Source organism: Lissotriton vulgaris, chromosome 2_2 (genome assembly GCF_964263255.1).
Source record: "Lissotriton vulgaris chromosome 2_2, aLisVul1.2, whole genome shotgun sequence".
Classification (NCBI taxonomy): Eukaryota; Metazoa; Chordata; class Amphibia; order Caudata; family Salamandridae; genus Lissotriton; species Lissotriton vulgaris.
Genome location: NC_141688.1, coordinates 93,694,344 through 93,719,530, shown reverse-complemented (window position 1 = coordinate 93,719,530; position 25,187 = coordinate 93,694,344). Strand labels below are relative to the sequence as shown.

Below are 25,187 nucleotides of genomic sequence, written 5' to 3'. Positions count from 1 at the left end.
TCGGTTAGGCCCTTCCTGTTCGTCCTTTGTGTAGCTGCCTTGGAGGTTTCCCTTGCCATGAGCTCTGCTTATCTCTAAGTGGTGGCAGGAAGGCTGGGCCCTATCTCTGCAGATGCATTCTGTGGGCGTCCTGCTCGAGGCCCAAATGTAGTTTGTTAGGTTAGCAGATAGCTCTTTTGCACACTGCTATCGTGTCACCCCAGGCTGGGCCTCTTCTTAGAATCGGCTCAACCACAAATATGCGAGGTCAGAAGAATGTAACTGCAGCCCCCAGGGTATCTGAAGGAGTGAAACTTACAGCAGAGGCTGGGCACTAAAATGGAGGAACGGGTTTACACAAAATGTCGAGGGTACATGCAGGGGACACGAAGGCCTTAGCGCCGTTAGATATTTTGTTTTCCTCAACAGCACCTATATACCGAAATTAATCTATGAAGGCAATCTTGTCCTGTAGGGAACTTTTTAAATTGGTTCTTGTTGATGCATCAATCCACACCCTGGTGACGTAGAGTCAAAATAATTTCCTTCTGCTCTACTGGATTACCTATTAGACAAACTTGCTTGTGTTGCCTTGGATGCTGTACCAAACACCTTTTGAAAAAAGGCACGTAGAAGTCTGGCACTCTGGTCTCCCCAAAGGAAACTCACCTGAAGCATGAATCTCGTGGCTAAACTCAGTTGCAGGATGCCTTGTTACCAATATGTGTTCGGAAATTTTAGGATGGGATTACATAACTTGCAAGTTGGGGTGGCTGGTGTGTGAGGGAGTGGGTGAACATATTTAATTGCACAGTAGAGATTACTAATTCACAATCTGCCTGTATAATTTCTCATATGTTACATGAGCATAGATACCACATAGCAAATGACAGCTGCAGACCATCTATGTATCCATATTGATGATGTCAGGAATTGTCATACAATGTTACCATAGATATGTTATTTAGAAATGCCTTGATAGTTGTTCTCTCCAAACCCGACAAAGATCCTCTATCTGTTTTTAATTACAGACCTATCTTCTTAATCATGATTATAGACAATACCTACAAATTAACTACCTACCATTCTCCTTTCCTTTCAATTATTCATTACGATCAAACTGATTTTATAAAGGGCAGATTTTCTTCGTATAACACTACGATTGTTTGTCATGTCCTTGCTAATGCTATGAAATCTCCTTTTCCTTTGGGGCTTGTGGCTTTAGATGTTGAAAAAGCCTTTGATAGAATAAATTGGCAATTCTTATGTACATTTCGTAGATTATTTTCTCTGTGTGGTTAATGCTATATATGTGAATTCCAGAGCTCAGCTATATGTTATCAATTATACCTCTGATATTTTTCTAATTATTTTCTGTAACAGGATAACGTCGTCTATCCCCACTTTTATTAGCTATAGAACCTTTTTTATGTCTCAATTGCAAATCTTCATTAAATAATGGAAGTACTATTGCAACTGTTAAGAAGGAGACTCCTTAACACTCTGGCCACTTTAGGAACTTTGTAATAGTAAAGTACCCCTATGACTAACATTTGAACACTAGCTTGAGAGCTGTAAATTCTCATTGAAACCATTTAAAACTCAATTGGAGAGTATTACAAAAAGAATCTAAAGTCATTAGATCTGCTTTAATCCATACCCATTTTAAGAAAGTGTTATGTTGCGCTAATGTTTCAAGCAAATTTGCAGTGCTTTGAATACCTTTAGCCACAGGCCCTTATTAAAAAAGGTAAGATTTAGCAGATTAACCTTGTAAATTGTTTATGGCCACGGGATAGTAGGAAAGTAGGATTAGTAACTTTAAATGTAGGCTTCGCACACTGGATGCTGGGTCTTTAATTCACACTATTATTTTATGCCCAGGCACATTGCTTTTGAGAAACAGTTATTCAGAATGGGACATGCTCCCTGCCTCTATTTTCAAGCAATCTATTGCTTGATCCAGCTTAGCGTGCCATGGGGATCCCTCTGTCCTAAAAATCGTCTTTAAAGAGTGTTTATGATTATTTTCGTGGGCTTTCAGTACTCTGATGTAATATTTTATTAGGTCCCCTGAAGTGCCAAGTCCAGTCTATTTAGACCAATTTCCAGCCTTAGCCTGGTGTTTCTAGCTTGTCTGGGCGCCTGTAGCACAGTTTGGTAAGCTTTTATCTGAGCTGGGTTGACTACGTTCGCTAGTGCGCCTGGAAAGGCTAAGGGACTGTAATTGATTGCAAGCATTAGTTTTGCCCTGAGTAGTCAACATAGGCACTGTAGATGGACTAGCTGAGCGATAGCTGTCTATATCCCCCAGGCTTCAAGCTTTGCCCATAGTCATCCTCGATTAACTCTATCAAAGGCCGAGGAGCAGTCTTTAAAGCAGCAAAACAGGCCAGTGAATAATTTGTATTTTAGGTTCTGTATACCTAGTTCCTGCATTCTTGGGATGCCAGTTATGAGATATGATCCAATAATGCTGTAATATAATTGATTTTAATTACACTGACCTTCATTCGTGTATAGCGTGTTTATAGAACGTCTTGGGTAATTTTAGATTATTTTAAAGATTTTACATACTTGATATATCATTTTTATTTTAGCTATCATATTATACATATGCTAATTTGAAATTATTTGTTCCACCCCTTGCATTAATGTTATTAATCCTGTAAGCTAAACTAGCTTGAAGTTTATAGAACACATCAGTATCAAAGACCTTTAGTTTATATGGTAGTCTTTACTATATTGCTTTGAACAATACTACTAGTTGTTCCAAGCTGCCATCTCATTTTCCCTATAGAAAGTCTCCTGATTTATCCTGAAATCCCCACCGATTTGCTCTTATAGCATCTCATTATTTTAAATTCAAAACACCCATGTAGGGCCAGATTACATTAGTGATGCATTAGTGCACTGGTGACTGATTTTCCCACCTAGCATCCAGTATTTCTGTGTCTGGTGGACAAGGTATTTTACTTTGGCAAAAAACTTTACATTTAGAAAGACTGGAATGGTTTCCTCCAAGCCTTGCTCCACACACTTTGACTCATCTAGAATATTCTTAATAGGCAGTGTCAGGTTTTATTCAAAAGTGAGGCTGGTGAAATTGTCTTGGTTGCATATGAGGGTTTACTCTTAATGGAATGTTGCCATGGTCAGTTTTAAGGTCACCTGCTGAGCAACCTGATGTTACAACTGGGAGTTACTAAAGTGTTAGTCAACTGGAACACAACAAAAATATAGCACTGTGATCTAATTATGAATCTGGACTGCAGTTCTTGCTCTAGAACCATGGGTGGATTATAACAGTGAAGTGAAATTTAAATAGATTATTTTGAACAGCAGTAAAACATAGACTATGTAATGACATTCTAAACTATGATTTAATTTCTTATAGGTATTATTTTTTACCAAAGAGCAATTTGATCGGGACTAAAACTGCTGACAGAATAATATGCCAACAGGTAATCTTTTTACAAGCTTGCTTAAGTATGCTATACTAAATGCTGATGAATGTTCTGCACAACTAAGCAATGTCCAATCATGTGTAACATTAATTATTAGTTATATCAGCCATGTTTGAAATGTTTTAAAATTGGTAGTGGAATGATGCTACTTTGTGAAAAGCAGGGAGTAGTCACTCAGTAGACTAATGTGTCCACTGCGGGGGCTTCTGTTCGACCTCATGGTCACAGATACAAATCCTGTTGGGTCTACTCAGGCTTTCATTGATCCTAGGTCGATAAAATGAGTAACGTTGGGTAACAATAAGCATCTGTTATTCAGCACCCAGATGCCTTAAGGGTATCCACATGGGACACATGTACATGTAATGATGATAATTGGGATTCATTTACACGGCCAGTTGTTATTTTGGGAAACCTTTCATGTTTCCTACCCTCTTGCACCTAAGGTCTCCACTCATAATCTAAACAAGAGAATGCCTATTGTTCTCCCATCCACCATAATAGGTAATCCAATTTTCCTAAATTCTCACTGGAACCCAAACTGTATTCCTTGTTCCTTTTGCGGTTTATTTCTATCCTGTGGGCATTTGGCTATGCCGAGCATGGAGTAGACAGCAGAACTGCCGAGCTCTCTACCTCGCCCAGACGGTGTCACAAGCACCACAAAATGGAGTCTAAACCGCAATAGTACATCCCTGGACTATGTAAGGCCACCTCGTGACCACAAAAGGCGACAAGGGGTAGAACCAAACCCCCCTCATGACAAGAAGGCTGTGAAGCAGTGACGAGCTGGGAAGGAGATCTGCATGGAATACAGCGAGGGGACCAGTGCAGCTGAAGGATTCAACCCAGCGGCCCTCTGAAGTGGGTCATGGGACCAGCCAACTCATCGGGATAGTCAGAATGCGGCATTGGTTGGTCTGCCACTACCAACCTCAAATTCCTCTACTCAGTGTGCGGCCTAGGCCAGGTCACGCTGATCATTTGGAGACCAGGTGCACAAGATTAACTTGTTTGCTGACAATAGCCTCACACTCACCAATCCCGCAGACTCCCTCACTTCCCTACTCCCCACTCTAGAGGAGTTTGAAAGAGTCTCAGGCTTCAGGGTCAACCTTGCCATATCTCATATACTCAGTATCACAATACTACTAACTGACCTCCTGACCCTTATGGTGAAGACACCCTTCAATTGGGAAAAACATTGGATTATATATCTGGGACTTGCCATCACGGGAAACTTAGAGGGATGGTCAAGAACCAATTGGATACAGCTCTGCAAATATATTTTTGAAGACCAGCGACAATAGCTGCTGCTTTATTTGTCATGCTTAGGGCACATAAATATAATTAAAATGAACATTCTACCTAGGGTTTTATATTATTCCAAATGCCCCAGACTCTGATAGTGATCCAAGTTATAATCCAACTCCAGAATAACATTTGTGCATTTATCTGGGCAAGGAAAACTCCACGAATCTCTAACAAAATCCTAATGCTCCCAAAGGATAGTGGGCAGTTTGGCATGTCCTAACCTTCTGGAGTACTATTCGGCGGTTCACCTACGATATATTTCAGTATAGGTCGTGTATGATCGCGAAAGGCACTGGTTAAATATTTGCAGGGCAAGGGGAGTGGCCGAACAGCGGACCAAGATGGCCGCGTAGTTTTGGAGCCGCGCTTGACTCCCCGGACCAAAGAGCCATCCCGGAGTCCCTGCGCCGCAGAACAACGTGGTGATGAGAAGATCGTACTATCGCGGCACCTGTACTGCGGCAACATCTCACTGCTGCTGATCGGTGATCAGGATCTGCAGCGCCGACGAGGTGTGTACTGCGGCCTGTGAACTCCCCCAAAGCCATGGCCTTGATTACGGCTCGAGCTCTGTTGTGAGAAGGTGTGCGGAGCTCCCCAGGGTCACGGCATGCACACACCTCTCAACTTGGGAGAAAGCCGCTGAGGGGGTTGCCTCGCAGGTCTTTACCTCAACTCAGAACAATTTGCGCACACGTACATAGGCATAAGCGCCGCCCTAAGAGTGGAGAGTCCCCCTGCGCCTAGAACTTGCCCTCTCTACCGCCAGACTTGCTGGAACACCCCTTTCGCCACCACTGCCCAGCGTGGGACAGATCGAGGGTGCTTAGAGTATCTACACGACCTGTTTGCCCAAATATATTGCAAATACACTGCGCTGTTCCAATTGCAGGGGGATTCCCATGTTAGGTTTAAACGGCCGGGTGGTCACTGCCAGTAACGCCCGGATGACTTTATTGGGGGCCACAGTGCATAAAGGAAGCGGACAATACAATTGTCAGATCGTGGAATTGTCCATTGTGATGCTACTCCATGCAATCCCTTCCTAAGGTCATGGGCAAGGGAGATCCGAAACAGCGAAAACAAATTTTTGAGAAATCAGGTGGAGGCTAGGACTCAACGACTAGCAAGATGGCGGAGGGAGGAGATCAGGCCACAGCTCTACCACAGCCCCGTGTGCAAGGCAATGAGGCTCTTATGGCAGAACTCAATGCGGGCTTTCGTGCTCTGAACACTTGCTTTGCCGCTCTTGACAAACAGCTAGACAAAATGGGGGCTAGACTAGATCAGCATGACAAGAGACTTGACACGGCTGAGGGCAGAATATCAGACCTCGAGAATGGCTCGGCCAAGACCACGACACGCTTGGAGAGGATAGAACTGGCCTATTGAAGAATATTGCAATGAAGAATGAGGACCTTGAAGCCAGGGGGAGACGCAATAATGTTCGTATAATGGGAGTGCCTGAATCTACAAATAAGGGTCACTTGGATGGTTTTGTTGAAATCCTTCTAGTTGACTTGTTCAGTCTGAAGTCCTTTGCTGCCACTTTTGTTGTTGAACGGGCACATAGATCTCTTGGTCCGCAGCCTAACCCGAGCTATCCACCTCGCCTATCATGGCACGGCTTCTGAACTTTAAAGATAGAGACACTGCACTGTGGATGGCACGGGAACGTGGGTCGTGGGACTGGCAGGGCTCTACCATCTCCTTGTACCGGGATTTCACTCTGATGGTTCAGGACGTCCGTCGAAAATTTGCACCAATCAAAGCCGTGCTACTCAAGACTGGATTAAAATATAGAATGCTGTACCCTGCGCGATTGAAAGTGGAGGTAGACGACAGATCTAGGATTTTTGAAACTCCAGCGGAGGCCCAAGAATTCCTCAGAATCTGAGCAAATGCGGGACCTTCAAGGAAATCACTCACGCCTGAACGTCCGCCCTCAGTGCCTAACTCTGGCTCCATTATGGAACTGTTTTCAGCCAGTTTAAAGAACTAATCACTGCAGAACTTTGATAAGTATTGAGTGCATTTGCCTCAGTTTTTGATTGCTTTCTTCCCTGTCAAGATAGTTCAGGTTTTTTGGACTTAGGGCTCTGGCTATACCGAAATCTTTTATTGCATGTTTACAAGTTCCGGGGATAAGGCAAAGCCTTTCCCCCGCTCCTTCCCCCCTGTGCGTTTGCACATGCTTGTCATGTTTACACAATAATTAAATGATATGATATGATTAAAGTTATTTATAGAGCGCACGTTCACCAACGGTTTCTTGGCGCTTGGGTGGAGAGGCTTAAGACCGAGACAGTGTGAAGGAGTTAGTTGTATGCCTGGGAAAAAAGCCAAGTGCTAAGCGATTTCCGGAATTGTGAATAGGAGGGTATTTGGCTTGATTCTGGACCAGTTGAAGTCGGTGGGATTGGTATGCAGGAATTCTGGCATACAGTGAGTTGGAGTAGTCGATGCGGGACATGATTAGAGCCAGGGTGACTTGGATGAGGGCTTCAAGTGATAGGAATCTATTTATTTTCCTGATTCCGCGTAGATGGAAAAAGCAGACAGAAACCACAGAGTTGATTTGGGCCTTCATGGAGAGGTCGCTACTGATGGTGACCCCTAGGCTCTTGACCAAGATGACTGGGGATGGCGGTCTGCCCAGTCAGAGGGGCCAAAAATCGGAGTTCCAAGGGTTGCCTGGGGGCCCCGTAAGGACCAGCTCTGTTTTATCGGGATTAAGCTTTAGCTGGTTTGCGTTCATCCAGCTACTGATGAAGGTCATGGTGGATTGAACGTTCTCTATAGAGGAAGGAGAGGGATCAATGATGGAGATGAACTGGAGGTCATCAGCATAATTAAATATGACTACTGCTCTTTTCTGGAGTTCAGAGATCAAGGGGAGGATGTACAAATTAAACAAAAGGGGAGAGAGGGAGGAACCCTGGGGAACTCCACAGATACGTTTTCCTCCGAGGAGAAGCTGGAAAGGTGAATTTCTTTATAGCGGTCATTGAGAAATGAGGTGAGACATCTCAGCGGTGGGCCCCGGTTGCCGGTGCTCTCGACCCGATCGAGTAACAAATTGTAGTCGACTTGGTAATAGAAATGTTTGCTTTGAACCGTTGAAGGAATTTGGGATTTCCCCTATGTCGAGATTATGGGGAAGGTGGGCGGGTTGGGGGAGGGGGTTTCTTTAGTTATAGGGCATCATTTGTTCCTGACTCGACTTGTTTGCCATGGTATTTCACATGCTAATGTTGACGCATACATATGTTGTGTTGCTCTGACCACATGTGATGATGGCGGATAGGCTCTCCACTGTCTCGGACGTTAATTTTTTTACATGGAATGTGCAAGGTTTGAACAATACCTGGAAGAGGAAGCATGTGTTGAGCTATTTACAGTGCCAAATGGCTGATATTGTTTTTTACAAGAGGCACATTTCCCCTACTGCCCACACAACATTCGCCTCTAGCTGGGGGTGCACAGCTATTTTGCGAACTATAGTTCTTACTCCAGGGGAACTGCCATAGTGATACATACTTTCAGTGTGATTCTTGCACCGTCCAAAATAATTGGACTGTCTAATATAACACAGCTACTGATGATTACAGTTAGGGTTTAAAACTCTTTTGATTAGAGATGCTGCGTATAATAGTGTGAAACAAATCCCTTGCTGGCAATTTTTTGTGATATACTGATACAGAAGCAGTTGCCCTTCCAATTAAATCATGTGCATAATGACAGTGCTGGCTGTTTTACTTTAGTAACAGGGAAGATTATGAGTTACAATATCGCTTTATTGTGTATTTATGCGCCAAATGTAGATGATCCTAGTTTTTTTCATACTTTACATGCTCTGTTGCTTCCCTTAGGATCTGATTACATTTGTTTAGGGGGGGATTTTAACCTTCTTTTGCAGTATGAAATGGACAGCACTGCAGAATCCCCTGCCACAAAACCCCGAGCTAGCAGGGTGCTTGGTGATATTTGTGACTCTATAGGGCTAGTGGACATATGGCGCATTTGTTTTCCCACTGGCGCAGTAAATACTCACTACTCGGCCCCCCACAACACTTCAACACGTTTGGGCTATTAGCTTGTGTCACATACAATTGTCCCCTGGTTTCGGTCCATGACTCATGTGCCTCGAACTTACTCCGACCATGCACCCGTCATTATGCATACTCGACTACCTAGACCTGAGGGTAACGAAAGGCAGTGGAGGTTTCCAGGACAGGCTCTACATGATTCGGTTTTCTCAACGGAAATTCAGGAGTCAATAGTGACCTACTTTGACCTAAATGTAGGCTCTGTCAGTACTTGGTAGACGGTATGGGAGGCATTTAAGGCGTACTTAAGGGGGAATGCATTGCTAAGCATGCTGGGATACTTAAATCATTGCGAAGCAAACTTGCTCGCCTGGGGGACCGTCTAAAGGCCTTGGACGAAGAACAACTCAAGCATCCAGACCCTACTAAGCAAACCAGCCGCTTGCTGTTACTGAACAAGTTTAGGGAGGCTGCTGACAATGAAATACATTTTTAGGGAAGTATGCCACCACCAGGCGATATAGTGTAGGGGACAGACCGGGTCGCACACTGGCACAACTGTTGAGGCCTTGCACGGGAAAAGCTTACGTTGCATCCATCCACTCTAATGATGGGCAGGTTCACAGCTGAGATTTTGGGTGCATTCCATCAATACTACACAGCTGTATACACGACACAAACTGGGCATGATGATGAAGACTGTAGGACATAAATTGTCAGCGCCATAGATGCCTTAAATGGTACCACAGCGCCAGGTCTTGATGGCTTTACAGGCATATTTTATAAACATTATAAAGACATTCTCGCCCCGTAACTTCTCGAGGTTTATAATGAAGCCCTGGAAAATCAAATGCTTCCTCCCATGCTTCTTGAGGCAGTAATCGTCTTGCTGCCCAAGCCTGGCAAAGACCCATTGAGCTGCGGCTCTTATAGACCACTATCACTTTTGAACTTGGACTATAAAATCCTTGCTAAAATGATTACCTTGTGACTAGAGCTGCTCTTGGATCACATTATATCCCCAGTGCAGAATGGCTTTGTCCCCCACAGATCCTCGGCGCTCAATTTGCGTACGTTGTTTGCAGTGCTTTACAGCATTGCGCCGGAGGTCCCAGCTTCAGCGGTTCTACTCGATTTGGAAAAGGTATTTGATTCTTTAGAATGGACCTTTATATGGGCCATGATAAGGAAGTGAGGCATCCCCAAAGGTTTTATAGACTTTATGTTATTACTCTATGCCTCTCCCACGGCTAGACTCAGCCTGAAAAGTACTCTGTCCACCCCGTGTAATCTAACATGTGATACTAGACAAGGATGCCCTCTTATCTCCTTTACTTTTCATTCTGGCTCTAGACCCTTTGGTTCGCCACTTTCAGGAGAAACACCTTCGCAGAGGTATCCAGTTCAACACAGGCCCGTCCTGGTCTCTCTTTATGCGGACGACATGTGTTGTATCTTCGACAACCACAGGACAATTTGGATCCACTGATTAGAGAGATTCTTTGATTTAGTGGATATTCGGGTCTGGGCATAAACTGGAGCATGTCCGAATTATTCCCCTTGACGATGGGCACCGTAGAATGGGAGTGTGAGTTCCCATTGAAATGGTGTCATGACTCAGTCAGGTATTTGGGAATCCAGATTCATAGAGAGGCGGACCAGATGGTGAGGCTAAACTACGGTTCGGCTATACACAAGCTTGAGGAGCAGTTAGAACAGTGGATAGGGCTCCCACTCTCCATGTCTGGCAGAATTGCACTTATGAAAATGATTGTTCTCCCAAAATTTCTATACAGGTTTCAAAATATTCCTATTACGCTCCCTGACAGTTTTTTTTAGGACTCTTAGATGACATCTTATCAGGCTCGCATGGGGCGGCAAACGGCCTAGGATTAGATGACTTTACCATATGAAAGGGGAGGTCTGGGGGCCCCGGATTGTAGAATATATTACTTAGTAGCACAGAGTTGTTTTGCCCATTCATGGTATCATCCATATGCGAGCATTTCCTACAATAAGCCTGAAACAGACCTTGTGCTCCCAACTCCACTGCATGCCATTTTACCTCAGGGTTTTCCTCGTGACCCTAAAGATATTCAGACAGTGTCCACCATGAGCTTGGCGAGGTGCAAACTATAGCGAGTTGCTGGAAGCGGATCACTGTATTCTTCTGAAATTCCCGTAGCTCACAATCTATGGCTCCCTATGACAGACGAGAAATTAGTTGTTTGTGTACTTAAATCCCACTCTATGATAAAGTTCTGTGACTTATCCGGAGATGGACAGGTATTCGATAATGTTGGGGGGGGATCGATGAACCGGGCTGTCCTTTATGGACCAGTTTATTTTCAGCAGGATGGGCAGGGCTCTGCGTGCCAAGATATTGGAATGTCTATTGGAACCACAGTCCTTCAAGCCTCTATCCCTTTTGATAACAAACTCTGATGGGACCCAACTGATTTCTAGGTTATACAAAGCCACCATGACTTTCATCCCAAGCCATGATACTAAGGTGCGAGAGACATGGGAGCATGATTTGGGACATCCTATCCTTGATGACCAGTGGGCAGTCTGTTGTACGGAGATTAGGAAAGTTTCCCTTAAGAGTCAGCAAAGGTTGATATATTTTAAAACCCATAGAGAGAGTATATGATGCCGGCCACGCTACACACTATCGAGCCATCCCGGCCTCATAACTGTCGCAAGTGTGGTAGCCCTTATGCTGATTTTCCCCATTTGACATGGACTTGCCCTAGGATTGCGGGGTTCTGGGTAGTCATATTCGACATGATATTTCGGATGACCCTGTTGACAATAGAAGGTACGCAGGTTTAGTGCACTAGCATTGCTTTTGGCTAATCGCGGGATAACTCTCAGATGGGGTAGTAAACAGCTTCCTACATAAGACGCATGGCTTGCAAGTCTTTGATATTGCAACACAAATTGCTAATTTTATGCCACATTGCTCCCACCTAAGTCCAGGCCAAAAGATATCTGGGATCTGTTCAAGACATATTTGCTAACCTTGGAGTCTGTTGCCCCTAGTCATACTCCAGATGGTATAGTTCCAACTGGTGTGGGTTGAAGGATTGAATATTAGAATATATTGTTTATTTGTTTTCAGACATGTTTGGGAGGGTGATGCACCTTAACCCTGGGACGATGTGTACTAAGAAGACTAAATATGTACTGGTCAGGCATGGTATAATCTGATGTCACTTTATTATGTTTTACTTTGTAGATCATGGCATGATGATGCCCAATGTTTAAACTGATCACAAGAAATGTGCAGGAACAATTGTGGAATTGACATTGCTTTGTATATGTCGTATAATGATAAATAAAGTTAAAAATATATATATATATTGGCAGGGCAGCGATTTGCCACCTGCTTTTGGACCTAGCATGGCTACTCAGGGCTGCATGCCCCAAAAGCTCCTACATTGCCACCGACCAGGGTGGTTTTAGATATTCGGTATCAGATGGGGCTCAGAAAGGGACTAACAACCTTCCCACCCCCCAATACACCCTTAGCTAGAAACCTGGAATTTACGCCTGCTGTATAGGCCTCTTTGGAGTGGGAGAAGGGAGACTGCAGGAATATGGGCAACCTCTTCCAGGGTCATGACATTAAGTCATTTGAACAATGCAAACAAGATTTCCACGGGTCCATTACTATCAGCTCTGGCACTGGGTACTAAACCTCCCTAACACTGCGGTGGCCACTAAACATTTAGAAAATTGGTAAAGTCATTTGAGGGCACAAATGGATTGATCTCCAAAATCTATTTCTTCATACAGGACTCTAAACCCCGATCCCTTCACACCTAATAAACGAGATGGACAAATGATTCGGGAAAGGACATACTCCCAAAGGTCTTGGTCCTGCTATGTTATGTGCAGCCATAGCAAAATCCCTCCAAAGTATCCCTCAGTAGTAATATGCACATCAAGTGATATTCCAATGGTACCTCACCCTAGCGTATGTACCCCATGACTTCAACCTCTGCTGGCGATGTAACCAAGTGGTGGTTGCATTCAAATCCGTGTGGTGGGACTGTGCGCACATCCAGTCTTTCTAGTAGGAGATCCTGATTCATGAATCATATCAGGGCCACCCTGGACTACCCTATCCCACCTGCCCCTGTTGCTGTGCTCATGGGGAGATGATAGACAGAAATTAAGAGCGTGAACTATACCCTTACACGCCATACCAGGGTTGGCCAAGCCATCTCCACCTCTCTCCTCCCTATGGTTTCACTGGATATGGCAGATCCTAGCCATGGAACATATCACTCACAGCTAAGCCAACACGGATAAGAAATTCACTTGACTTTGGCAACCCCTCATAGACTATATAACCACACTATCCCCGAGAAAGTCCTGGGGGAGGAACCAGAGGCACGGGGGCTGGGAGCAGGCAGCCTCCAACATCAAATGTTTAACATGCTTTGGTCCTGATGAATGCCACGGAACCAACGGGGCCAAAGGGCAGAAACATGTCCACCATATTCACCGCGGTGGGGCGACAATAAAATCCCCATTACACTGTGCACCTGCTTTTAATACCATATAGCTGCCAGTCACATTAGAACTTAAATTTGGTAATTATAATGGTTTTTAATCTAACTCACTCTCTCACGGGCCCCCACTTAGTTTAGAAGTGCATCCTAATCATCAGATGTATGCCCACCCTATACCAAATCGAGTTTCTAGAGAGCGTGGACTGGCCAATGTTGATGCATGACACCTGGTGGTGTTTGAGACCAGTCCTTCACTTTTTGTGAGATGCCCACACTCACAATTTAACACTTGAGCACCGTGGTCACTATACTGGGAGCGGCCCAATTTGTGTTAAACATTTTATTTTGGAGGCTGCCTGCTCCTAGCGCCCCACGCCTCTGGTTCCCTCCCCCAGGACTTTCCTGGGGATAGTGTGGTTATATATTCTATGAGGGGTTGCCAAAATCAAGCGAATTTCTTATGCCCACACTCACAATTTAACACTTGAGCACCTTGGTCACTATACTGGGAGCGGCCCCATTTGTGTTAAACAACCCCTCGTAGACAACATGTCAAATCTTGAATTCAGTAGTCTCACACTGCAAAGACTTCGGACCATGCAACTCTTTGACCACCCCTCGAGCGTTGTTGTCTCCTTGTTGCAGGGATGGTGAATGCTACCCTTTTTCCCATCCTTTTCCTCCCGTCCTACCTTCCACCCCTGCGTCATCCCGCCATCCTTTTGGCTAGCACTGCTCTCAATTACATACACACGATTACCTTTTCAGAGGGACTGTTAGGAGTGCAGACATCGTGTATGAGAAGATGGGGGTGGGGGTGGCTATTTGTTGCACCCCTATAAACAATACCCGAAGAGCTTTGTATATGCAAGTCTTATTATGGGAAAAAAATAAAAAAGGTTTGTTAAAAAAATGAAATAAAATCCAAGCTAGATCTTCGTAAGCCCTTCTGGCGAACAGACTTTAAGTGTCTCTCATTGTGCCAGGATTGTTAAACTCAAATTTTCAGATACAGTACAAAAAGAAATAGGGTAGTGCATCAGCGTATTAAAAAAACGAATATTTCTAAATCTGTTTATTTTGAGGACAAATGTATTAAAAGATCTACTGGCCCGGTGCATTCTTCCCACAAAAGATATCTGTTATTAAAGTTCTGTTTCCTAGTTGGAGAGTAGTTAGAACTAGTCTAGCTCAAATGAGGGGGCACTCTATTGTTTTTTTTACCAGAGTTATGGAGCAATAGCTGATTTTTCAAAAAATGACAGCTCTTTTATCCACTTTTATTTTCCTATGGTACAGAGTTAAAACTCGGTCTTTCCAGGTAGGCGAGAAACAATGGGGATGGTATTACCACCCAAAGGAACGCAGTCCAAGCAGACATTAATGAAGAAAATTCGTATACCAGGAAACAAGCTTAAAATGCTTAAGCAAAGATTCTGGATTTAAAAATAAATCTTTTAACATTAAGTTAATATTGAGTGAGCAATTCTGACAGAGGAATGGCGCTAAGAAGCTGCGAGTCATTTTGTAGGAGTAAAGAAACAATATCCTTGCCTTCTGGTATCATTGGATAGTGTCTGTTTAATTTATAGGCAACTTCCAGTTGCTCCATACTCAAAATATTTTCGCAATAGGACTGTGGAGATTGAAACTTTGATTTGCATTTTATATATCAAAGTGATTCTTTTTTTATAGTTTTTATATTATGGGAAACTGCTTTCAAGTTAGTAAACTTACATCTTTTTTTCTTTCTTGTATTTTTTCCTTTAGACCATGGAGAACCCTGTGGAGACAGACATCTATCATTTTGCTTAAATGGAGGGTTTTGCTATTTGATACCGTCTGTGTCTAGACCTTATTGTAGGTAAGTCAGCTTAACCAAAGAAGTTGTACCTTTTAAGCATTACCAAAGTCGGACACTAATTATTTTCAAACCCTGGCTGTGATCAAATATGGAATTCGTTTAGTGATGTAAGATTTATAAAAGTTGGGTATTTATTATCAGAATATCGTGGTATAAAGATTAGCTGACAGAAATATTATGTTTTAAATATCAGTAAAGTAAATAATACAAAATCTACACTCAATAGAACGATAATATGTAAATAATATTTAGGCCGTAATTTTTACGTCAAACAGTGTTTTGTGGTATTGTTGTTTTGCAATGCAACCGTGAATGTGAAAAAATGAAAAGATCCTAGTATTTATGTGGGCATGCAATAGCAAATGTGACACATTTTATTCGCTTCGGAAACATCAGTCTTTTATGTGGTTATCTTAACAGGGACCTATAAAAATCACAAATGAATACATATCTTAAGCAGGAATAATGTGTAACATACTCTCCGTTGTTTTGGAGAAGTTTAGAGAGAGTTAGCAGGAATAAAGTTGTTAGGTGCATGCCATGTTGTAAATATTACAGGTACCATACACTAATATATTCAGTAAAATACCTATCCTGTTGCCTGGATTCATTTTGGCCTGCCTGAACCGCTGCTGACATACCCCGTTGACCAATGGAAGTCATGGATTATCCAAATCTAGGGACCCCAGCCATTTGACTGACGCCCGCAGAGATATTGTATTTAATCCAGCGGCAGTTGAGGGGTACAATACACACAGGAACTTACCATCAATGAGGACTGGTCTGAGCAATGAGAGCCGGCATCCAAAGGAAAACATCAAAAATGAAAATTATTTGGACATCGAGGTCTTCTAATGATTTGTAATATTGAGGACGACAACATGTCATCACCATGCCGGAAGTGACTGCTGCCCTTTGATTGTCCAGAGATCAACCAATTACAAAGCTGGACAATTTAAATGAATTCAGCACAGTGTGTATCCGATATTTGCTTTAAAGCACTGTAGTAGGCATTAAGCTGAAACGTGTCTGCGCCCATTAAAGCTGATTATTTTTTATCCTGCTAGTGCTCCAACCATTTTTAAAGTAGTTGTGCAACTGGCGGATCCTACCTCTGCATCATGGATGCACCCATCGCATGTTCGGTAGATATATATATATGCGCCCAGAACTTCGTTGTCCGCCCCAAGAAAACTGGAACCAGAATAACGAAACGGACCCAATCAGGTTGGTTTCAGCGCTTATTTATTTTTGTGCACCCTCTTGTCCGCCATGACGCGTTTCGGGCCCTGGAGCCCTTGATCACATGACATGGTCGAAATTCACCTCGCGATTTGTAGTGCAGAAAAGGTCACATGTTCCCAAGCCTATAGAAATAAACAAAATACTTCAGCCTAATCCAAACTTTTTAACAAAGGCTTTTTCAGAATTCTTTACATTTGTTTTTTTCATTCTTAGCCATTTCCTCTTTGCTTACTACTCCACAGACATGTGCAAAATTCACAATAAATAAGATAAATATTTAGAATAAATATATAAATATGTGCAAATTTGCAATCATACTACAATAAATATTTATCAACATATCAGTTTAACATCTATATACACCAACATCAATATTCATATTTCATCATATATGTACACATACCCTTTAAAATATTATAAAAATACTTTTATGAAAAGGGTGATTTTTGTGCAAAGTTGGCAAGATAAGGTGCGTATTGTGTAACTGAACTCACTTCGATGTGGAATTTGGTACTCTAAGAGGATTTGGAAATACTGCCCCAGTGGGCATTGTCATTTTTCGGATTACTGCTACTATACTGCTTGGGAATTTTTGTGTTGTTCCTGCACACCGAAAAGAAATGTTATCATTTCCCCCTTAAAATTGTGATTGAATTGATAACATTTAAAACCTGGCAGTGCTAGATGGTTTAGTTTGTTTGACGACCTTTGTACCCCTGAATCTCTTTTTGGGCTTATGCATCTCTTGACAGATTCATACCTCTTGTCTTATAGTGTTATTCTAGTTGCAGACAAGTGTATAAATCTTCCGTCGCGTTGAGGCCATATGGTGTCTTGGTGTCGAGCTCCAGAATGTAACGGGTTTCCAGTAATCTTAAACGAGCTTCTCTGTTGCCCCCTCTTCGTAAAGGCTGTACCATGTCTATTGCAAAATACTTTAGGCAGTTTACATCCCCCTTGTGGCATAAATTCACATGTCTCGCCACAGGGTAGGCTTCATCTTTGTTGGTTACTGCCCTCATATGTTGCAATATGCGCTTGTGAACTTGTAACTTGGTGCTACCAACGTAACACAGCCCACAAACGCATTCCAACACATAGATAACATGATCTGACTTACAAGTTATCTTCTTAGTAATAGGAATTTCAGCTTCACTAAATGGAGAGCTGTATGTTGTTTTGTTCTTTCCTATGGTACACGCCTTGCACACGGCACACTTTAGGAAACCCTTGCTTTTTCCTAGCCAGTTGTCCCTGATTAATACTTCTGGACTGCTCTTGACCAACATGTCACTCATGGACCGGGCGCGACTGTATGTTATTGCTGGATAGTTCGCCACCGTTTTTCCAATCACAGGGTCCCCTGTGATTATATGCCAGTTTTTCTTGACAATATTTTGTAATTGCCTGTGTTGGCGACTATATTCCATAATAAGTCTTGGCTGGCAACCAGCATTATTTGCCGCTGCATGTTTTGCCCCCACATCTGCTTGCGCAGCCGGGACCATTCCTGCTTTGTTAGCCCTTTCCATTGCTTTTAGCACCAAACTTTCTGTGTAGCCTCTTTGTATAAATCTTGTTTTGCTCTCATTTAGTGCTGTTAAGCAAGCAGCATCAGTACTACAGATTCTTCTAATCCTCAGCATCTCCCCGTAGGGGATGCTTCGGATTAAATGGTTGGGGTGCTGGCTATATATATATATATAAACAGGAACTCGCCAGACGCCCACAGTGCCACCAACTATTTGTTTAATTGAAAATGACGAAGAGCGGAACCCGATTCTGGTGCCAAAACAAAGGTGCAGATTAATCCTCAGCATGCCGCCATGACGCGTTTCGACTGTCTCCACAGTCTTGATCAAATTGATGTGAGTGCATTGTCACAGAAGAGGTATAAATAGTAAACACAGAGGGCGGACTGTTAGTTAACACCCTCCACAGGTCATAGGTTTTTTGTCAAGGAAACAAAAGAAAGACTAAGGAAAATAAGAAGAATTGTTTTTCCCTTTTTTCGTCTAAAAATAAACTCATAGTGAGTTCAGTCTCAAAATATTACACAATTTATACAATGTAATGAAATGTAATAAAAGTTGTGCAAAGTATTGCAATGGTCATAAATACACATGTTAATAAATATATAAATATATGAATACCATAAAAGATATATTGATACAATTTCATTTGAGACCTTATGTTTCCTATTTAAAAGAAAACCTGTGCAAATATACCGCAAGTGGGGACCTGTAAAAAGTACATGTGCTAATTTCAGATGTAAACATAGAAATACCTGAGAGTGTGACAAGGAGCAGCTATTGTAGCATAGTGCAAATTAGTGCGAAGTGCCAATAATAAATGATTAAAACTTGCAATTTTAATTTTTAAAGTTTAAAAGGAGGAACCCCATCCTTTAATAGTTGATAACATAAAAGATGATGCCTAACCAGCTAATGCAAAAGCAAAATAGTTCTAATTCTATTACGGTATAGATCGGTTGGCAGCCCATAAATAATAAAAGAGTGAGTACCATGTATCGTTGAAAATCCTGTGTGATTTTTGTTTTTGTTATGTATAAATGGAATCACAGGCATGTGTAAAGGTCCTCGCTAGCGTTAAGACCCCTGGGGGTTCGACTATCTAATTCTAATATATAACGGGTCTCAAGCAACCGTAATAGTGCATCTGTTACCCCCTTGTTTCAGAGGCATCACACAGTCATTGATATAATACAGTAGATGTCTTGGGTCACTGTCATGTGTACTCGCAAAATGGCGTGCCACCGGATAAGACTGATCTTTAGTGCTAATGGCTCTTATGTGTTGCAATATCCGCTTGTGAGCCGGCAGTCGGGTGCTCCCCACATACCGGAGCTCACAAGGGCACTGCAACACATAAACCGCAAATTCTGTTTTGCAGGTGAGCTGTTTGAATATTTGTACAGGCGTATCTTTGAAAGGTGTCAGATATTGAGTTTTGCTGCAGCCATATTTGCAATCTTTACAGCTTGAGCATTTTTTGGAACCTTTCCTCAAAGCCATAAAGGTATCTGAAATTGGCTGCTCTAGATGGTTCTTGACCAATCTGTCCGCCATAGAAGTGGATTTCCTGAAAGAGATTTCCATTTTTTTACCCACTAGATCACCGATGACAGGGTCCCCTGTCACCAGGTTCCAGTTGCAGGAAAAGATTTTCCGAATCTCTTTATGCTGTCGGCTGTAAGTAACAATGATCCTAGGAGGGTCTGGTATTGTTACTGTATTAGCTATGCTAGGGATTGGTTTGGGTAATAATGCCTGCACTCTGGTTATAGTTTTTGAGCGGTCAATTGCTTTTTGTACTACCCCCTCTGAATAACGCCTGGCAAGGAAGCGCAATTTACTTGCTTCCTGAGCTTTGGTACATTCAGCCTCTGTGCGGCATATTCTTTTGATACGCAGCATCTCCCCAAAGGGGATACTGCGTATCAGATGCTGAGGGTGCTGACTGGCCGCGTGCAGGAATGTGTTGCCTGCCGTTGGCTTTCTATGCAGTCTCGTGGCTAACCCTCCAGATTCTATGTACACTTCTATGTCTAGAAAACATATTGACGATGTGCCAATTGTAGATGTGAATTCTAGGTTCAGGTCATTATTATTCAACTGTGCCACAAAAGAGAGTGCTTCATCTAACGATCCCTGCCAAATCAAAAAGAGGTCATCGATGTACCTTAAATATAGCGGGACATGGTTTTGCATGGTAATCCGGTGTTGTCCAAAGAGGATCTGTTCCTCCCACCAGCCCATGTGCAAGCACGCTAGGCTGGGGGGAAACAGGCCCCCATGGCCACCCCTCTGATCTGCTGGTACACTTGATTATTAAATAGAAAGAAGTTCTGTTCCAGACAGATCTTGATCATGGAAATTAGCATAGTGTTATGAGCAGAGAAATTGATCGCACGCTGATTTAAATAATGGCTGACTGCTCTTATTCCATCATTGTGGCGTATTGACGTATACAAGGATGCTACATCTAATGTAATGAGCAAACATTCTGAATTCCATGTAATATCATTCAATTTACGCACAAAGTCAGATGAATCCTGCTCATAAGACCTTACATTTTTAACACTGTCTTGTAAAAAATAGTCAATGTAGGTTGAAATGTTCTCAGTTGAAATGTTAATGGCGGACATTATTGGGCGCTCAGGTGGTTTGTGGACCTTAGGAAGCAAATAAAACGAAGGTATGACTGGAAATTCCTACTTTAAGAATCCAAATTCCTCTTTCGAAATTAGGTTGCCGCTCCTCCACGCAACTAGTTTTGAGTTGTGGTCCTGTCATGCCAATTTAATTGCCGCCAAATTGCTCCTTTTGTAACAAGATTGGTCCTTCAGTTGGGATTCTGCCTCACCAATATACATCTCACGTGGCCATAAAACTACGTTCCCGCCTTTATCTGCCTGGCGGACAACGATGTTTTTACTTGATTCCAGATTCTTTATCAAGTTATTGTAGCTCTGATTCATTTTGATGACCGCTAAATGTTTTTTGTTAGTAATTTTGTATAATTTCTTTAGATCTTTCGTGGTGAGTTCTTGGTACACATCTAAATTGTCATGTGTCATAGTAGGTAGGAAAACCGATTTGGGTTTGAAAGGGGTACTACAGGTAGTATATACATATATATATATATATATATATATATATATATATAAGACACATGCTCTCTTCTCACGAAAAAGAACGAGCCACACGCAGGTGCATCAGGAGAATCCTTTTTATTTGCAAATCAAAGCGTCGGCATGACGCGTTTCGTCGATATGACTTTCTCAAATGCCGCTTTGCCGCTTTTAAATTTCCGATTCCCAAATGTCCACATTAAGTACTCAGATGCCCTGTTGCGATTGGGCAAGGCATCTCAGCAGGTAGAGGGAGGTGTGTCCAAAGACTCGCTACTCCGAGTCAAGCAGTAATTCAGCGCAGGTGCTCCCCCAGTGGGCCGTGTCTGCTTCTTCTCCACTCCGCCTAAAACTAATGTTGGAAAAACGAATCTCCTTCACCTTCACCCCGCCGCCGACACCACACTCCAACTTGCTGGCATCACATGAGTAAGTGACGCTTCCTCGTGTAATCACGATTCCAAAGGTTTGGACAACTTGAAGTCAGGTGAGAGAGGCGGTTCGGCGGTTCCCAAGTACATTAGGCATACCAGCAAGCTGCCACATTTGCCGCCGAACATCTTGTGGGGTGGGGGCTCAAAAGTGCGCTGTGGCTGCACACTAAATATAAGACACATGCTCTCTTCTCACGAAAAAGAACGAGCCACACGCAGGTGCATCAGGAGAATCCTTTTTATTTGCAAATCAAAGCGTTGGCATGACGCGTTTCGTCGATATGACTTTCTCAAATGCCGCTTTTAAATTTCCGATTCCCAAATGTCCACATTAAGTACTCAGATGCCCTGTTGCGATTGGGCAAGGCATCTCAGCAGGTAGAGGGAGGTGTGTCCAAAGACTCGCTACTCCGAGTCAAGCAGTAATTCAGCGCAGGTGCTCCCCCAGTGGGCCGTGTCTGCTTTTTCTCCACTCCGCCTAAAACTAATGTTGGAAAAACGAATCTCCTTCACCTTCACCCCGCCGCCGACACCACACTCCAACTTGCTGGCATCACATGAGTAAGTGACGCTTCCTCGTGTAATCACGATTCCAAAGGTTTGGACAACTTGAAGTCAGGTGAGAGAGGCGGTTCGGCGGTTCCCAAGTCCAAGTATATATATACATATATATATATCGCAGTTCCACAATTTTCCACCTCCTTTGTGCACTAATAAATGGGTGCTCTTACGTGGGTGGTGTACCCGCTAGCATGCAGGCTCCAACCCCGCATTTCTTTGAATTCAAAAGAAGAACACTCACAGGGGCGAGACCAAAGGTTTATTCACGGACTCACAGCAACCAGACACGTTTTGGCTGATGCCTTTCTTCGATGGTAATCAGGCGCGCCTGAAACGGCCAGCATTTAAGTCTTAATTTCCCGTATCCCGACATTGGTTAACAGCGAGAAGGAACAAGCTCTCAGAGAATTATATCGCCATCTTAGAACATGCATAATTAATTGCATTTTAGAACATTTCATCAATGCGCACAGTAATCGTAATTCAAATTCAATAATGCATACATTGAGCCTATTTCTTATGGTTTCATAAAGCTCGTAAGAAAATTCATAATGCTGCTCAATAAAATTGTGCCCACAGATGGCTTAGAGTGCACAAACTCCATCAAAGCCTATTTTCACATAAAAGTTCTCACAGGTTACTTCCACTTCATTACTAATCCATCTGGATTGATGGAAGTTTGTCCTTTGATACTCAATCCAAGGCAGTTGCTGGTACCTACTTTGGCCTACTGAGAGGACTGAAACCTTTACTGGGCATCTTTGATCCCTCTGTCCGTCAGACCATTTTACAGGCCACGATTTTGTCTAGGCTGGACTACGGTAATTCTTTATACTTAGGGGCCAATAAATCTTGTACTCTGCAACTCCAAAGAATACAAAATGCAGCAGCCCTGATGTTGCTTGCACTGCCTAAAACATTTTCAGTGTCTAAGTCCTTATCCAAACTACATTGGCTGCCAGTAGAGAGAAGAATTCAGTTTAAAGCTCTATGCGTAGCTCATATACTAGTGCTGTATAGTCCAAGTCGCCCTCTTCGCTCCTCAGATCAAAAGCTGGTCTGTATTCTCCGTGTCAGAGCAGGTGGCCGTTTTTTTAAAGTGCTGGTGGCCAAATTGTGGAATTATTTCCCCTCTTTAATTAGAGGACTCCAGAATCATTTAGAGTTCCGCAAAGCTATAAAGACATGTTTTTTCCCGGGGTAATCGTGGACACTTTCTTTTCTTCGGATTTGCTTCAATCTATGTATACCTGAGTAGCGCTAGAACGCCGGGGCAGCTATGCGCTGTACAAATTAAGTAAATAAATAAAATAATAATGTATTTAAAATCATCAGACCTCCCATCTATATAGACCACTACCCAGTTAACATTAACTCGGTCTGTTTAATGGAGGTGACATTAAAAATCTTGCGCTGAATGTACACCCAAACCTTAGTGTGAAATTGCAACAAATTAAGAAAAATTTATAGACAGCCTCTTCCTTTCTCAGGACAAAAAAAATAGAAATACAGGAGTCTCTACGGTAAGAAACTACAAGACATTTGCTGGACATTTAATGATGGCAGAGAGAGGGGGCTCGTATCCGATATTTTGGATTTCGGCAACATATTACGTACATTTGTAACACAAGGTATAGTGACTCAGAGCGTTGTGAGGCAGCCCTGGAAGAAAAGACTGACGACAGGCACAACAACAAAGAAAACTCAGGGAGAGGAACGGAGTACATCTACATTAGCGACACAGTTCATTGCGCTAGAGATGTTACACGAGCGAAAAATCCGCAAATGGTGGTAGGGGACGTCCTTGCAGCATTAGGTGGAGGTAGAGAGGGTTCCAAGGGGTTTCCGTATATATATATATGATACCGGCCTATAAGAACCCGGGCCCTCAATTGATGGAAGAATGGTCTGAGCATACAGCCAACTCCTGCATGGGAATGCTCACCATTCTCATTAAGTTCGCTTGGAGTGACTGGGATAAGGCGTGCATAGCCATCGAGGATTTGGAGGCTGAAATTGCTAAAGATGAAAATAAAGCCAGACAAGAGGAACTGAGGACGCAAATGCTGAAACGCCTTAAGAATTATGAAGGCAAAATCAGACCAAGAAAAGTTTGCGCGTGCTGAGCGTGACTATGCACTTGGAAGAGTGTTAACGTTTGCAAAAAAGTTTGATGCACCACGGAGGGCTCTCTAGACGAAATCTGTGCCTCAGTCAACTGACCAACAAGATACCTCAGAGTCGGAGATAACCTATCCAGAGCAGTCCGGAGATGAAAGTAGGGGCGTTTCAGGCATGGCCTCCAATAGGTCCCTTTTTCACGACGAATTTCATGTCATCCGTCAGTCATGGCAGAGAGGCAACAGAGGGAAACCCCCGAAATCAAAACGCGGAGACCAACAAGAAGATGGGGGCAGTGGCGCAAAAGGACGCAGGTCTCCTCCAGTCACAAGAAGTGGACAAAATTTTACAAACAATGCTAACGTGAGCAACAGGAGAAAACCTAACCATCATAAATCTAACTCCACGCAAATTGACACAATGCGAAGAGGAAGTATTGAGATTGGGCTTTACCTTTTGCTCACAGAAGAGACTTGAATATATTCAGACAAGGATTGACTTATTACGGTTTACAAGGAAATTGAAACTTCATACATTTTTCAAGTTAAGACCAAGGAAACAGCAGATTACGAGAACGGGAGAATAGTCTTCAGCCATTGATATTCTAGTCGGACATGATCTACCGGCATCACAAGTTTTGGAGGACTTGGGCAATGAAATCGAAAGACCGTGTGGAACCAATGAACTGACAGGAGTACTAAGCATAGAACAACGGAGTGCAACAATTTCTTATAAACCAGCATCTTTTTGTTGCCCCAAATGCCTAACGACATTATTGATACATTCTCTGATGCTGTGACAAAGGAATTGATAAATTTGAGGAAAAGAGGTTATGTACAGGCAAAGAAACACACTTTTACTCATGAGCAATATCAAGCTATTGAAAACATCAGAAGGGATACATCCATTGTCTGTAAGCCCTCAGACAAGGGCGGTAATATAGTGCTTCAAACTTATGATGCCTATAATAAGGAAG

At 42.9% G+C, this 25,187-nt stretch overlaps 1 protein-coding gene across 3 annotated transcripts in view; it reads left to right on the top strand.

Moving 5' to 3' along the window:
- The window catches only part of NRG4 (neuregulin 4), a 210,993-nt gene that overhangs the window by 18,622 nt on the left and 167,184 nt on the right, over positions 1 to 25,187 (top strand). For all 3 annotated transcript variants that reach the window (XM_086959356.1, XM_086959357.1, XM_086959358.1), the window contains exons 2-3: positions 3,377 to 3,443; positions 15,103 to 15,196. In XM_086959356.1, the coding sequence (XP_086815482.1) occupies positions 3,434 to 3,443; positions 15,103 to 15,196 (104 nt within the window). In that variant the 5' untranslated portion in view covers positions 3,377 to 3,433. The remainder of the gene's footprint in view (positions 1 to 3,376; positions 3,444 to 15,102; positions 15,197 to 25,187) is intronic.